We start from the raw sequence: 14,801 nt of genomic DNA, 5'->3' as shown, positions 1-14,801 counted from the left end.
ACAGGCTGGAGGAGGGCAAATGTTGTCCCTATTTTCAAAAAGGGCAAAAGAGAGGACCCAAATAATTACCGCCCAGTCAGTCTGACATCAATACCAGGGAAGATTCTGGAGCAGATCATTAAGCAAACAGTCTGTGTTCCTAGAAAGGAATGCTGTGATCACCAATAGTCAGCATGGATTTCTGAAAAATAAGTTATGTCAGACTAACCTGATCTCGTTTTTTGACAGAATTACAAGCCTGGTAGATGAAGGGATGAAGTGGATGAAGTGGATGTAGCCTACCTTGATTTCAGCAAGGCATTTGACAAGGTGCCCTATGATATTCTTGTAAAGAAGCTGGTAAAATGCGGTCTTGACTATGCTACCACTCAGTGGATTTGTAACTGGCTGACTGACCGAACCCAAAGGGTGCTCATCAATGGTTCCTCTTCATCCTGGAGAAGAGTGACTAGTGGGGTGCCACAGGGTTCTGTCTTGGGCCCGGTCTTATTCAACATCTTTATCAATGACTTGGATGATGGACTCAAGGGCATCCTGATCAAATTTGCAGATGACACCAAACTGGGAGGGGTGGCTAACACCCCAGAGGACAGGATCACACTTCAAAACGACCTTGACAGATTAGAGAACTGGGCCAAAACAAACAAGATGAATTTTAACAGGGAGAAATGTAAAGTATTGCACTTGGGCAAAAAAAAAAAAATGAGAGGCACAAATATAAGATGGGTGACACCTGGCTTGAGAGCAGTACATGTGAAAAGGATCTAGGAGTCTTGGGTGACCACAAACTTGACATGAGCCAACAGTGTGACGCGGCAGCTAAAAAAGCCAATGCAATTCTGGGCTGCATCAAAAGGAGTATAGCATCTAGATCAAGGGAAGTAATAGTGCCACTGTATTCTGCTCTGGTCAGACCTCACCTGGAGTACTGTGTCCAGTTCTGGGCACCACAGTTCAAGAAGGACACTGACAAACTGGAACGTGTCCAGAGGAGGGCAACCAAAATGGTCAAAGGCCTGGAAATGATGCCTTATGAGGAACGGCTAAGGGAGCTGGGCATGTTTAGCCTGGAGAAGAGGAGGTTAAGGGGTGATATGATAGCCATGTTCAAATATATAAAAGGATGTCACATAGAGGAGGGAGAAAGGTTGTTTTCTGCTGCTCCAGAGAAGCGGACATGGAGCAATGGTTCCAAACTACAAGAAAGAAGATTCCACCTAAACATTAGGAAGAACTTCCTGACAGTGAGAGCTGTTTGACAGTGGAATTTGCTGCCCAGGAGTGTGGTGGAGTCTCCTTCTTTGGAGGTCTTTAAGCAGAGGCTTGACAACCATATGTGAGGAGTGCTCTGATGGTGTTTCCTGCTTGGCAGGGGGTTGGACTCGATGGCCCTTGTGGTCTCTTCCAACTCTAGGATTCTATGATTCTATGTAGGGTGGCCTGATTCCAAGTGGTATAGGGCTCCAGCTTCCTCAGCCACATTTTTGCATTACCACTGGCATGTTTCTGTTACATCTTAAAATCCTTACCCACATTCTTGCTGGCGCACAACCCATATTGCTGGCTCTAACACTGCAACATTCTCTTTTCTTAGATCCTTGGGAAGCATTGGACATTTTACACAATTGTCCAGAATGCTGGAGAAAACCATGGCAAGCTTTGGCAAGAAGCTGATCCGGCAGCGCACAGTGGACCTCAGCTCTGATGAGACCCAGTTAGCTCGTTGCCTCTCCACCCTGGACCTGATAGCTCTTGGTGTGGGCAGCACCCTTGGGGCTGGTGTCTACGTTTTGTCCGGGGAGGTGGCCGTGGACGACGCAGGCCCTTCCATCGTGCTCTGCTTCTTCATAGCAGCTGTCTCATCAGTGCTAGCTGGTCTGTGCTACGCAGAGTTTGGAGCCCGAGTGCCCAAGGCTGGCTCTGCCTACCTCTACAGCTACGTCACAGTTGGGGAGATCTGGGCCTTCACCACAGGATGGAACCTCATTCTCTCCTATATGATAGGTATGTGCCGTTTGGCTCGGAGTAAAGGAGGTGACTTAGAATGAGTAGACAAGAATGATTTCACCCTGAGATCAGGTGCAAAGAAACAGGTTTGCCTGCAGCAATGCATGAAAGAAGCACTCTTCTCAGCGCCCAAACCCCTCAGGAGTAGGGGGCCACCTAGACTTACATTACTCATTACTTACAGATTCAAAGAGCATAACAGTTCAGTCACGGTTGAAAAATAATTTTATGCATAGTTTATTTAAAATATTTAGGGGGCCGTTTTCCCCCGACTGAACTATATCCAAAAGAATTTACTAAAAATTACTAAAATATAGAGAGGAGGGATACAGTTCAGAAGGAATTAATATCAAAACAGCAGCACAGAACTAAAACTACTAAACAGCCAGGAGGTTTAATTTGCCTCCTTAATGATGTTGTGGCTCCTTTACTACTCAGAGAGGGGTGATTCTCAAATGAAGCTTCAATGAAAAAAAAAAGCCTCTGTCCGGTCACTACCCATCTAACCTTACCTAATAGAAACACCTGGTAGAGAACCTTCTCAATAGGCATTGCTTCATGGCCAGCAGTTACTATCAGCAGCCTCCTGAACCAACATAACTTTCCAAGTAGTCTTCAAAGGCAGCCCTGCAATACAGTGTATTGTAGTAGTCTAATCTGAAGTTTACCAAACAAGAATAACAGTAGCCAGGCTATCTCTATCCAGAGAGGACAAGCAGCATTTTGCTTTCTTCTGGAACAAGTTGCTCATCTTGATGATGTGAGTTGTTCTCCCATATTCACCTCGGGCATCTCTCTGTGGTGTGCTGAGGCCATTCACTCTGTATGTGGCTGGAAGCGGCTGAGGTTGTGTTTGTTAATGAAGGGCTCTCCTTTTGGTTTCCAGGGACAGCAAGCGTCGCTCGTGCCTGGAGCTCAACCTTTGACAACATCATTGGCGGCCACATCTCTAATTTCTTCCACAATCATACTGCCCTTCATGTGGAGAATGTGCTGGCTAAATATCCTGACTTCTTTGCTCTCTTTCTGGTTTTGCTGCTTACAGGTGAGGCAATCTCTGCAGCGGTAAGGCCCTTCTTCCCTGGCAATAATCATAGACTTGTAGAGTTGGGGGGGGCATGAGGACCATCTAGCTCAACCCTCTGCAATGTGGGAATCTCAACTAGATCACACATGACAGATGGCCATCCAACCTCGACTGATTATAAACTTCTAAGGAAGGAGAGTCCACCACCTCCCAGGGGAGTCTGTTACACTGTTGAACAGCTCTCGCTGTCAGGAAGTTCTTCCTGATGTCTAGTCGGAATCTCTTTTCTTGTAACTTGAAGCCACCAAAGCAGGGGAAAACAAACTTGCTCCATCTTCCAGGTGACAGCCCCCCTCCTCAAGTAGCTTACTTGTCTAACCTCCAAAGAAGAATGAAAGAGGGAGAGAGCCTCAACAGATCTTAAATCAATGCAGAGGTGGAATCAGGGTTCTCCTGAAATATGCCAGTGACAGACTGTTTATGGAGCGCTGTAGTTCAGAGCCCCATGAATAGGTTCTTCTGCCCTAGAACATGTTGTGAAGGTGATCATAATCGTTAACCCAGCAAGCCTGGAGGCCTGCTCCCAAGAGACTTGCCATAAATCTGTGCACCCATCTCTCACTCTCTTTCAGGTTTGCTGTCGTTTGGTGTGAGTGAATCTGCCCTGGTGAACAAAATCTTCACGGCTATCAACTTACTGGTCCTGAGCTTTGTCATCATTGCTGGCTTTGTGAAGGGAGATGTCAAGAACTGGACCTTATCCAAGGAAGATTATCAGAACCACACATGGAAACACGAGGGTGGAAGCAGGTAAGGGCCCTTCTCCCCTTGCATAACATCTGCCTGACCTTCTCCCCAAGCTTCAGTTAAGTTTAGGATGGGAGGCAGCAGCCTGTCCTGCTCTGTGGAGAATAGTGTCTGGTTGCAGGTGACTCCCAGTTTTTATTATGGTGCTGTGCAGCACATGGTTTTAGGGCAATGTGACTGGTTTCCCCTCTCTGGGCACTGAGCAGGCACCAAGCAGAGAGGGCATCCAGTAAGCACTTGTCCCACTATAGGAAGGAGGCCCTGACCTTTGGAGGTCTTTAAGCAGAGGCTTGACAACCATATGTCAGGAGTGCTTGGCAGGGGGTTGGACTCGATGGCCCTTGTGGTCTCTTCCAACTCTAGGATTCTATGATTCTATGACTCCGACAGGGTCCTAGAGTCCTCCTGTCTCCTTCCCTTAGCCTAGTTAGTGCTTTTTCCAGCTTTGGGAAGGAGGTAGGAAGGCTTTAGGACGCTGTCAGAGTCCTTGCACATTCTTCCTAAAACCCGACAGTGCAACAGTGGGGGCACCAAATTTTGGCCTAGCTCAGGGCACCATAGTACCAAAGTCCATCCCTGGCTAAAGCAGGGGTGAAGAGGAAAGGAAGTAGCAGCAGAGAGGAGCCAGTTTGGAGAGGCCCTTATGGTTCATGCATCAGCTGTTCTAGGGAGAGATTTAATTCACTGAGTACACATATTCCTGAATGGCCCGTCAGGAGGTTGTTCTCCTACGTTTTGGCTTCCTTGAATGTTGCTGAAGTACATCTTTCTTTCTCTTTCAGCATTGGGCGCTTTGGCAGTGGTGGCTTCTTTCCCTTTGGCTTCGAGGGGGTCCTCTCTGGGGCTGCCACGTGCTTCTATGCCTTTGTTGGATTTGACTGCATTGCAACCACAGGTAGAGTATCTGCATTTGAGGGGTGTGGCGAATAGGTGAGAAATCCCCTTCTGTATTTCCACATACCCTGGAGCACAGGCAGGTGTGCAATCAAGAAAGAGGGAAATGCCACGCTCAGCAACTGGGGGTGAGCTGTGTGCATCAACAGGGCCCTCTGGCATCTCTGCTCTTCTCCCAGGGCAAGGCTGAGCTGCTGTTCCATACTGTGCTTTCAGCAGGAAGTTTCTGCTTGTGATCTGGGGAAATAAGTCATTCGCAATGCAACTCTGTGCAACAGTACACTGCCTTACCTGGAAGTTCCCAAGACCCACTTCACATGAAATAGTTCTCCTGCCTAGAGATGTTCTTTGCCAGAGTAGTAGATTTGCAGGGCAAGTAAACAACCCCTGCACTGTGCAGATTCACATATTTGAAGTAGTGTGGTGTGAATTGTGTGTGAAGGGTGGGGGTCCAAGGCTGTGCCTGTCTTGGGTATAGTAAATGAGAGAGGAATTTGCTGGAATCTCATCTGAGTTGTTCTGTTCAGTCTGCATTTTAATGTGAGCCTAACTCATTCAAACAAGTTACATAAATCAAAACACAGCTGCCTTTTCTGAATTTTGGTGGCAAAATTCTCCAGCAAAAAAAAAAGGGGGGGGGAGTGCATATTAAGAGGAATTGCAGAGATGCAGTCATCAGGGCAAAACTGTGCACACAAAGAACATAGATATGGGGACAAACGCGCATGAGAAATGTTGTGGTGACATTTAAGAAACAAGCACAAAATAATGTGGAAATGGGACAAACTGAATTTAGGATTAAGAGGTGAGAGAAACTGAAGTTGATAGTTTTCTTCTGTCTCGACCCCTTTCTCCAGGTGAGGAAGCTCGGAACCCGCAGCGTGCCATGCCCATTGGCATCATTGCCTCACTCCTGATCTGCTTTGTGGCTTACTTTGGGGTTTCTGCTTCCTTGACCTTGATGGTGCCTTACTACTTGGTGAACAAGGAGAGCCCCCTGCCTGATGCCTTCAAGGCTGTGGGGTGGGAGCCAGCCCGCTACGTAGTAGCTATTGGCTCACTCTGTGCCCTCTCCACCAGGTAAGGGATAAGGAAAAGCAGCATGCACTGAATTTTCTACTGCTGTTACATAGGAAACGCGAAGAGCTGTGTTAGCTTCAGTGTCTGATCCTCATAGTATTGCATATGTGGACCCAGTATTATTATTTTTTTTATTATTATTATTATTATTATTATTATTATTATTATTAATGAATTAATTAAATTTGTATACTGCCCTTCATTCATAGATCCCAGGGCAGTTCATGACATAAAAATACACAATAAAAATAAGAACAAACAAACAAAGAATCCCCGCTCCCACAACACATTTTAAAAGGGCATCAGATGTCAATCAGCCAAAGCCCTGGTTAAAGAGGAACGTTTTCGCCTGGTGCTTAAAGGTGTATAATGAAGGCGCCAGCTGAACCTCCCTGGGGAGAGCATTCCACAAATGGGTTGCCACTGCAGAAAAGGCCCGTTCTTGAGTTGCCACCCTCTGGACCTCTTGTGGAAGAGGCACACAAGGAAAGGCATCAACTGATCTTCTCAGGGTCCGGGTTGGTTTGTAACAAGAGAGGCGGTCCTTGAGGTATTGCGGGTCTGGGTTGTTTAAGACGTTCCAGGTCAAAACTTGAATTGGGCCCAGAAGCTAATTGGCAGCCAGTGAAGTTGGGCCAGGATCAGCATAATATACTCAAATCATCTTGACCTGGTGAGCAATCCTGGCTACCAAATTCTGCACCAGCTGAATTTCCAAACCATCTTCAGATGCAGCTCTGCATACAATGTGTTTCAGTAATCTAACTTAGAGGTAACCAGAGCACAGACAACAGAAGTTAGGCTCTCCTTGTCCAGATAGGGGTGTAGCTGGGCCACTAGCTGAAGCTGATGGAAGGCACTCAACACCACCAAGGCCACCTGAGCCTCAAAGGACAGCAATGGGTCCAGAAGCACCCCACAAGCTGTGTAACTACTCCTTAAAAAGAAGTTTAACCCCATCAAGAGCAGGCAGCATCCCAGCCATCTGCTCTAGGGAACTATCTATTAACAGTATCTCAGTCATATATGAATTGAGCTTCAGTTTATTGGCTCTCATCCAGTCCGTTACCAAGGCAAGACAATGGTCCAGCACTTCCACTGCCTCACCTGCAAATAGCCTTTGCCGGCCCTACCTAATGAGCCCAGGGACTGAACCCAGGACCTTCTTCATGCAAATTGTGTACTCTGTGGCATCCCCATTCCCTTCATCTGCCACAGTTTTCCTCTTAGTTTAGTTGCTTTCAGCATTTAAATCCTACTATCCTACAGTTGGAAGAGTAGCTAACAAACAGAAGCTTGCCCAGTGGAGAAAATGCCAAAGAGCTGTAATCTATAAAACAAATAAAAGAGCAGATAAGATAAATCAAATCATCAGTGATACTTTAAAAGACCAGCTCTGGTTTTAAAGCAGGCAACACAAGGAGTCAAAAGGCTATTAAATGCCATTAAAGACTCAAGTGAAGTGGGTGCACTTTGCCTAGTACCCTCAAGGGTCGTACCAAAGTGTAAGGCAAACGTGTCTCAGGATAGAGTTCCCTGAGCATGGGCACAACTACAGGGAAAGCCCTTGCCCCAGTAGCTGCTTACTTGTCCAGCGTAGTTCAGCAATCAAAGCAAAACACAGTGTCAGTTGTGAAGTTAACTCTTTATTCAAGAAACCAAAACGGTGCAGACCTAGTGATCCCGGTAGGTCTTGGTAGGTCTTTCTCCAACAAGGCAGTTGCAAGGACTGAAGGTCTCCGCCATCTCCCAACACTTCCTAAGTCTCCTCCTCTCCAGGTTCTTTCCAAAGCAATCGGAAACTGCACCTGTGCACACCCCTCCTCTGCTTTGCCCTCTTCATTTCATTGCGTGTTCTAGGAGACCAGAGGGTAGAGGAGCTGGTCGCAGCAGGACTGCTCCCTCTAGCTTCCACTTCTACCTCAGAGTCTGAACTGCCCCCTGCCTGTTCCTGCTCACTAAACTCTGTTACCCCTTCAGCTTCTGACACCTCCTTCTCCCAGTCTGCTCCCTCTTTTCCCTCTGGCCAGCACCATCATCCCACCACCAGTTTCTGGGCTCGCCGTTGGGTGTACCTCAGCTGGTGCCTCCCACCACTGCATCCAGCCAAACCATGCATTATCTAAGCTTGGGACGTAGCTGCCTCCATCCTAGAAGATGGTATGGTGGATGTGGGAGTAGACAGTGTTTTGGACACCCTGGGCTTCAGGCTCCTTAAGTCAGGCCATCAACTTGATTTGAACCCAGAAGCAGACCATGAGGGTGACTTGTGCTAAGGTGGCCACAGACTCCGTTCATGAGCTGTTGGCCATCTGCATTCTCTTCGTATGGAAGTTCTCAGATATGCCCGGGTCTTGATTTTATGTCTCTTCCTGCCCAATGCAGCTTGCTTGGTTCCATATTCCCAATGCCACGGGTGATCTATGCCATGGCTGAAGATGGACTACTCTTCAGGTTTCTGTACCGGGTCCACAGCCGAACCAAGACTCCCTTAGTGGCTACTGTTGTGTCAGGCATCATTGCTGGTATGGATATCTTAGTGGGTCTTTGTCCTTTCGCCCTCTACACTTCCATCACCATTACCACTCCTAGTGGTGCAGCAATAAAATTGCTAGCAAATTTGAAAAGCTAAGCAGAGTCTAGTATAGTTTCAAGTTGGATGGGGAACTAAGTGTTGATATACTTGCAGTGCAGGGGATTGGACTACATGATCCTTGAGGTCCCTTACAACTCTATGATTCTATCCAGTGTGGCGTAATGGTTAGAATGTTAGACTATGACCTGGAAGAGCAGGGTTAGAATCGCCATCCAGCCATGAAGCTCCCTGGGTGACCATGAGCCAGTCAACCTCTCTTAGCCTAATCTACCTCAAAGGGTTGTTGTGAGGATGAAATGGGGAGGAAGCATGAACCACGTACACCACCTTGAGATCCTTGGAATATAAAGGTGGTATATAAATGTAGTAAATAAATAAGGAAGCCAGCCCATGAGTCATGTGGGACTATTATCTTGCAGGTCTAATGGCATTTCTCTTTGAGCTGAAGGACCTGGTTAACCTCATGTCCATTGGCACTCTGCTGGCGTACTCCTTGGTTGCTGTTTGTGTTCTCATCCTCAGGTGGGTACTTCTTGGAGTGAGCAGCACTCCACATAGAGTTCTCCAAGCCATGTCTAGGCCTGGTGGGTGCCCCTTTGCAGAAGGACTGACAGGGAATTGCAGTTTCCTTTTACTTAACTCTTCTGCCTTTGCTGATAGATACCAGCCTGACCTGTTCGCTCCCTCCAAAGACTTGGAAATGCTTGAGATGAATGGAAGCGAAGAAGAGAAGGTGGTGATTAATCTCTCTCTCCGTGATGGCCATGTGGCCCTAAAAGACAAGTTCACCTGGAGGCGCCTTTTCTGCCCTTCCGGAGATGTTCCAACTTCCATCTCAGGGCGCATTGTCTACATCAGCAGCACAGTTGTCTGTAAGTGCATGTGCGGGGTCTAAACTGAGCATGTTTGCTCACCTGGATGGGCGAAGCCGGAGTGCACCGCAGGGGTGATGCTGAGCCCCTGCTGCTTCCCAAGGCAGAGCTCCGGTTTGGCTCAAAGCATAAGTGTGCATGTTCTGACTCCGATATTTCCAGTTAAAACAGGAATGAGGAACCTGTGGGCCACCTATTGTTGGTGGCTAGAGCCATGATTCTCAAAGGGTGTGGTATGCCACACTGATGTGACAGGAGAGGATAGCAAGTGTGGTAGGAAGATTCAAGGACAACCAACATTATATTTTGGGAATGATATAAGTTCTTCTGTAGCTGAATTGTTTTCTACTTTCTGGATGTCCCATATTATAAAGCAGTTGTGTTCTATGTTATAAATCAAGTACTGCTGGGAGTTTCTTTTTGTTTTCCAATTTATCAATAAAAAATTCAGTGTGGTGCAAGCAAATTTTTATTCTGAAATTGTGGCCCAGAGGAAAAGATTTGCAAACCAGTAGGTTAGAGTTTAGGCAAGGACAAGGGAGAGCAGGGGCCAGATCCCCAGTAACCCTGGACCAGTCGCTGTCTGGGTTGTGATGAGAGTAAAATGGAGGGGGCACAACTATGTGTGCCACCTTGAGCTCCCTGGAGGAAAGGTGGGCTACAAATTGAATGAATGAATGAGCCTTCCATCTTCTCTGGCCCCCAACCATGCAAGTTGGGGCTGATGTGAGTTGGTGTCCAGCTTCTAGAGGTCTCTGCCTTGAGGTAAAAGATTCTCAGGTGGAACGATGGGGCAGTTTTCACCTCTATAAATCTGGCTTTTGGTGGTCTTGTCCTGCAGCTCTGATGATCACCACTCTCTGTGGCATCTTGGCACAACAGTCGGCAGCTCTCATGCAATGCAGCATTGGCTGGGTCGTTGCCTGTGTGGTTCTCCTGGTTGTTTCACTCGTTGGCACCATCATCATCTGGAGGCAGCCAGAGAGCAAGACACGCCTCACTTTCAAAGTAAGAGTTCTGGCCAAAGGGCTGCCTTTACTTGTGGAATTTTGGGGCACTTGCATGTGGCAGAGCTGGCACATCAGCGCTTGCCAAGCAATCTTCTGCCATTGCTGGATCTTTTGGGGGAGAGATAAGCCATCACATCTTTCTCCCATTTCAGAAGTAGTGTGTGTGTGTGTGTTTACTTCGTCTTTCCCTCCTGGACATGATTGCTTGATGGGTCATCTCTCTCTCCCTCTAAATTTTGGGAGTATTGTGCCCTCTACACTGCACTTAAGACTTTAGTTCAGCTTGCTTTACAGGACCCCTCTGGTTCTTGCTGGCCTTTGGCTAGGGTTAGGGGGAAGTTGATAGGGCTCAAGATGTCCCTTCCTTCAGGAAGTGTTATGTTCCTGCCTGCAGGAATAGGCTAGGACTTTCTGTTCATTGTCAAATTACTGGAGATGGAAGGGCAGTCCCAGAGATCCATTGGATGATCCTTTGTTTGCTCCCTTCAAACCTTGAACTCTGATGGGGGAAGTGGGGGGGATTCCCAAGTACAGTACATTCGCATCTTACATGCATTTAACTTGTGTGATTTCAACCTTGTGTGGTTGAAGTCCACAAATTAATTTCACACACGCTGGACAGCTTAAAAGCTCCTTTGCACTGGCTTTCTGATGCAAAAAGAGCTTTTAAAGCTCCCAGACTTGCTCACCAGGTTCTGGGAGGCTTTAAAGAACTTGTGGGAACTTGGACGGTCCAGGGAGGTCTTGTGAGAGCAGCCCAGAGCTTTAAAAACTCTCTGTCTTGTTTAGAAGATTAGGATGGTCATGCAGGGACAGTTCCAAGGGGAGCAGTTCAGCTGTATGTGTTTCTGCAGATATGTGCCATCCCCAGAACGTAAACCCCATACAAGGCACAATTGTACTGTAGTATAGGGGGAAATGAAGAATTTGCAATCTGCTCTAGGGGAACTGAGTGACATCCCTTCTGCAATAGCATCTGTTATGAGAATCCTCTTCTTCCAATTGTGTAAAAAGCAATTATTGCCCCAACCTACCCCAGCAACTGCAACTATCCCTATGGATAACTGCTGCTTGTTGTAGGTACCTGTTGACCTGTATCTACGATATCACTCATGACTTAGCATCACAACCTGCCCCCTCTATGCCAATGAAATTTTGCAAGCAACATTCTTCTACTTCCCCACAGCTCCCATCAATGCAATCTACTTGGATGCAGTCTTCCAGCTGAGTGCTCAGCCACTGTTAATTTAAAAGCAGCACCAGCCTCCTGCTTCATTCTGTAAAAGAGCAAGACACAGCCTCACTATTTCAGGAACATGATGGAACTGATGGGAGGAAAGGATTTTCAGGAGAGGATCTTTGGAAAATATTGAGAAAGCCATTCTTTCCCCATACTTCCTCTCCCCTCCCCTTAAATACCATTACTTGGAGACTGGAAATTTGTACTGGAGGCACAATATAGGGGTTGGTCTAAGACTGTGCTTCACCAGCCCCTGCTTTTTGGCTCCCCACCCCACTGCCTGGAAAGTCCCGATTGAATACCAGGCTAAGCTTTAATCCTAATGGAAATTGTGGGTGGTAGCTAGTTTTTCCCAAAAGGCTAGGAGTTTTGCATCCTCTTGCATTGGGCCTGTTTGTCTTTTACAGGTCCCTGGCCTGCCACTGCTTCCCCTCTTCAGTATCTTGGTGAATATCTATCTCATGATGAAGCTGGATGCAGGTACCTGGGCCCGTTTTGCTGTCTGGATGGCAATAGGTAAGGAGCCACCCTGTCTGTGAAAGCTACCATAACAGGAAACAGTCCCAATCTCACTTGGTGGTTCATTTCTTGGTTGCTAGGGAAGCCTGGCTGTGGATGCTTTGTGACCATTGGGCTCCATTTCTCTTCTAGGCTTTGCCATCTATTTTGGATATGGGATCCGCCACAGTGTACAAGGACAAGTCACTCCACAGTCCCAGATAGTGGCAAGCAAACCTCTCCAGCGGGCACCCTCCGACCTGAGCCAAGATAGAGATATCTGAGAAGAGGATGTGGTTCTTTCCTTGTCCCCACCTCCTACCCACCACAGGTCCCCTTGAGCTCTGCCTGCCTCCTATGCCACCCTAGGACAAGCAGATGACAGGCTCTTGGGCAAATGGTCTCTCCAGCATGCTGTAGTATATCCAAGTCAACCGTGTCATCCTGTAGAGCAGGAGGGGAGAGGAAGCACCAGCAGGAAGTGGGGCAGACTCAAGGGAGGGCTGATTCTTCTGCTCTTGGGGGAAAGACAACCCTCGAGCAAAGAAGCTGCACCTCCCTTCATGTCTGTGTTTATTCTCTTTGGGCCGTGTTGGCAAGAGGTTGTCTTTCTCACATGTAGATGTTTGTGAAAGTGTCAGCTTGTCTGCAGTCCAAAAACATGTCTCCAGACCCTGAAGCTATAAGTATTTGTTGCTGTCCTGTTCATTGTTTGTATAACGTCAAAACATTGATGTTTTGTACGATTAAAACTCCAAAGGACCATTTTTAAAAAAATAAAAATGTGGGTTTTTTTGTTATGTTGGTCATACTTCATGTCAATTTACTTTCTTATTAAGCTCTCTTTCAACACACCTAAAAGCTAAAATACATGGCTCCATAAAACACACAATTATTCTGGGGCTTCTGGCAATCTGGTCTGGGGCCATTCAGTAGTCCAATGTGATGGTGCGGCAGAAGCACTTGAATAAATTTTGTTCCACTGCAGAGGAATATCTTTCCTTTTGCCAACTGCTTTACCCAGGCTTTCTTCTTAGCCAGAGGCCACACTGGTAAAGCAAACTTGGTGTTGCTTTACAAGCAGAATAAAACACCCTCCCTTCCACTAGCACAAGTCAAACTTTCTGAGGCAGGAGGCAAGGGCCTGTTTCTTGATACTGTAGCACTTTTAAATGATGGTGCATTGCATGGGATTACAAATAACAAGGCATAATTGAAATCTTTTTCTGCAATGGCCCTGCTCTTCACTCAGCACTTTGACATTTTTGCAACCCGTATGCATTTACTATTTTATTGGGGGCGCTGGAATAATTCTACTTGTCATAAGGATGGGAAATATTTCTGCACTGAAGTTCACCTTATGAAGCCTGATTCCTAATCTCTCTCACTTTGCACTGTCAAACACTTTCAAGTTTGTTTTGTGGGGTAGCAGCTCCCCCTGCCCCCTCCAGCTATTCCAATGATTCAAAGGCTGAATCGAGTGCAAAGATCAGGATACAAGTGCTCTGATTCAGGATGAGCCTGAATGGAAGACTAGGGCAGGTCTGTGGTGTAGCTCAGCCTGCATTCATGTACCTTTGTCTCCGCCAGCTGGACCAAGGTAGACTCTTTCGTTTTGTGGGCAAGTATATTGTTTTTCACGATGTAGGAGTGCAAATATCCAGAGTGTGGGGATCAGATGGGATTACTATGAGGAATTATAAAATATGCATCAAGCCATTGTGTCCGCTATGAAAGCATGGCGTTGACTGGGTTAGATTCATTGACAATAATTTCTGATCAAATCCCACAAGCCTCTGCATTTCTGGCCATTTTCTCTACGGTTCATTTTCTACACCTGACAGGCACATATCAGCATTCTAAATACACAAGCCAGTTGCTTCATCAGGCATCCTGAGCCATAAAAGATAGTAGGTAATAATAATAATAATAATAATAATAATAATAATAATTATTATTATTATTATTATTTATACCCCACCCTCCCCAGCCAAGACCAGGCTCAGGGCGGCTAACAACCAATAATAAAAACAAGTTGATTAAAATGCAATTTAAAAGATTAAGATACAACATTAAAACAATTAGGGAGCAATCTCTTCATAGGAGGAGAAAGGAAAAAGAAAGAGGGGGAGGGAATCAAACTGATTCTGAGCCAAAGGCCAGGTGGAACAACTCTGTCTTACAGGCCCTGAGGAAAGAGATCAGATCCCGCAGGGCCCTGGTCTCAAGAGACAGAGCATTCCACCAGGCCGGAGCCAGTGTTGAAAAGGCCCTGGCTCTGGTTGAGGCTAATCTAACTTCCTTAGGGCCTGGGACCTCTAGGGTGTTGCTATTTATGGACCTTAAGGTCCTCCGCGGGGCATACCGGGAGAGGCGGTCCCGTAAATACGAGGGTCCTAGGCCGTGGAGGGCTTTAAAGGTCAAAACCAGCACCTTCAATCTGACCCTGTACTCCACCGGGAGCCAGTGCAGCTGGAAAAGCACTGGGTGAATATGCTCCCATGGCAGAGACCCTGTGAAGAGCCTCGCTGCAGCATTCTGCACCCGCTGGAGTTTCTGGGACAGCTTCAAGGGCAACCCCACATAGAGTGAATTACAGTAGTCAAGCCTGGAGGTGACCTCCATGGACCACGGTGGCCAGGTCGGGGCGGGAAAGGTAAGGGACCAACTGCTTGATGTGGTGAAGGTGGAAAAATGTCGCCTTGGCTGCTGTTGTAACCTGCGCCTCCATGGAAAGGGAGGCGTCAAGAATTACACCCAAACTCTTAAT

The 14,801-nt window shown here is 47.0% G+C and overlaps 1 protein-coding gene, 1 long non-coding RNA gene and 1 pseudogene across 4 annotated transcripts in view; all 3 read left to right on the top strand.

Annotated features, from left to right (window-relative positions):
* The window catches only part of SLC7A3 (solute carrier family 7 member 3), a 32,798-nt gene extending 19,967 nt beyond the window's left edge, over positions 1-12,831 (top strand). For both annotated transcript variants that reach the window (XM_081846766.1, XM_081846767.1), the window contains 11 exons: positions 1,595-2,004; positions 2,894-3,052; positions 3,667-3,844; positions 4,624-4,736; positions 5,593-5,815; positions 8,201-8,340; positions 8,831-8,933; positions 9,072-9,283; positions 10,125-10,291; positions 11,941-12,049; positions 12,185-12,831. In XM_081846766.1, the coding sequence (XP_081702892.1) occupies positions 1,635-2,004; positions 2,894-3,052; positions 3,667-3,844; positions 4,624-4,736; positions 5,593-5,815; positions 8,201-8,340; positions 8,831-8,933; positions 9,072-9,283; positions 10,125-10,291; positions 11,941-12,049; positions 12,185-12,315 (1,905 nt within the window). In that variant the 5' untranslated portion in view covers positions 1,595-1,634 and the 3' untranslated portion in view covers positions 12,316-12,831. The remainder of the gene's footprint in view (positions 1-1,594; positions 2,005-2,893; positions 3,053-3,666; positions 3,845-4,623; positions 4,737-5,592; positions 5,816-8,200; positions 8,341-8,830; positions 8,934-9,071; positions 9,284-10,124; positions 10,292-11,940; positions 12,050-12,184) is intronic.
* LOC309333392 (tigger transposable element-derived protein 1 pseudogene) overlaps positions 1-14,801 on the top strand; it is a 306,834-nt pseudogene that overhangs the window by 67,827 nt on the left and 224,206 nt on the right. The window lies entirely within an intron of this gene.
* Positions 14,015-14,433, top strand: LOC309334179. The gene is made up of 2 exons (XR_014152936.1): positions 14,015-14,194; positions 14,225-14,433. It is a non-coding gene; the product is annotated as an uncharacterized lncRNA (long non-coding RNA).

The sequence above is a fragment of the Podarcis erhardii genome (assembly GCF_964252035.2).
Source record: "Podarcis erhardii genome assembly, chromosome: Z".
Lineage (NCBI taxonomy): Eukaryota > Metazoa > Chordata > Lepidosauria > Squamata > Lacertidae > Podarcis > Podarcis erhardii.
Note: the sequence above shows the minus strand (reverse complement) of the source record. Positions and strands in the feature narration are given on the sequence as shown.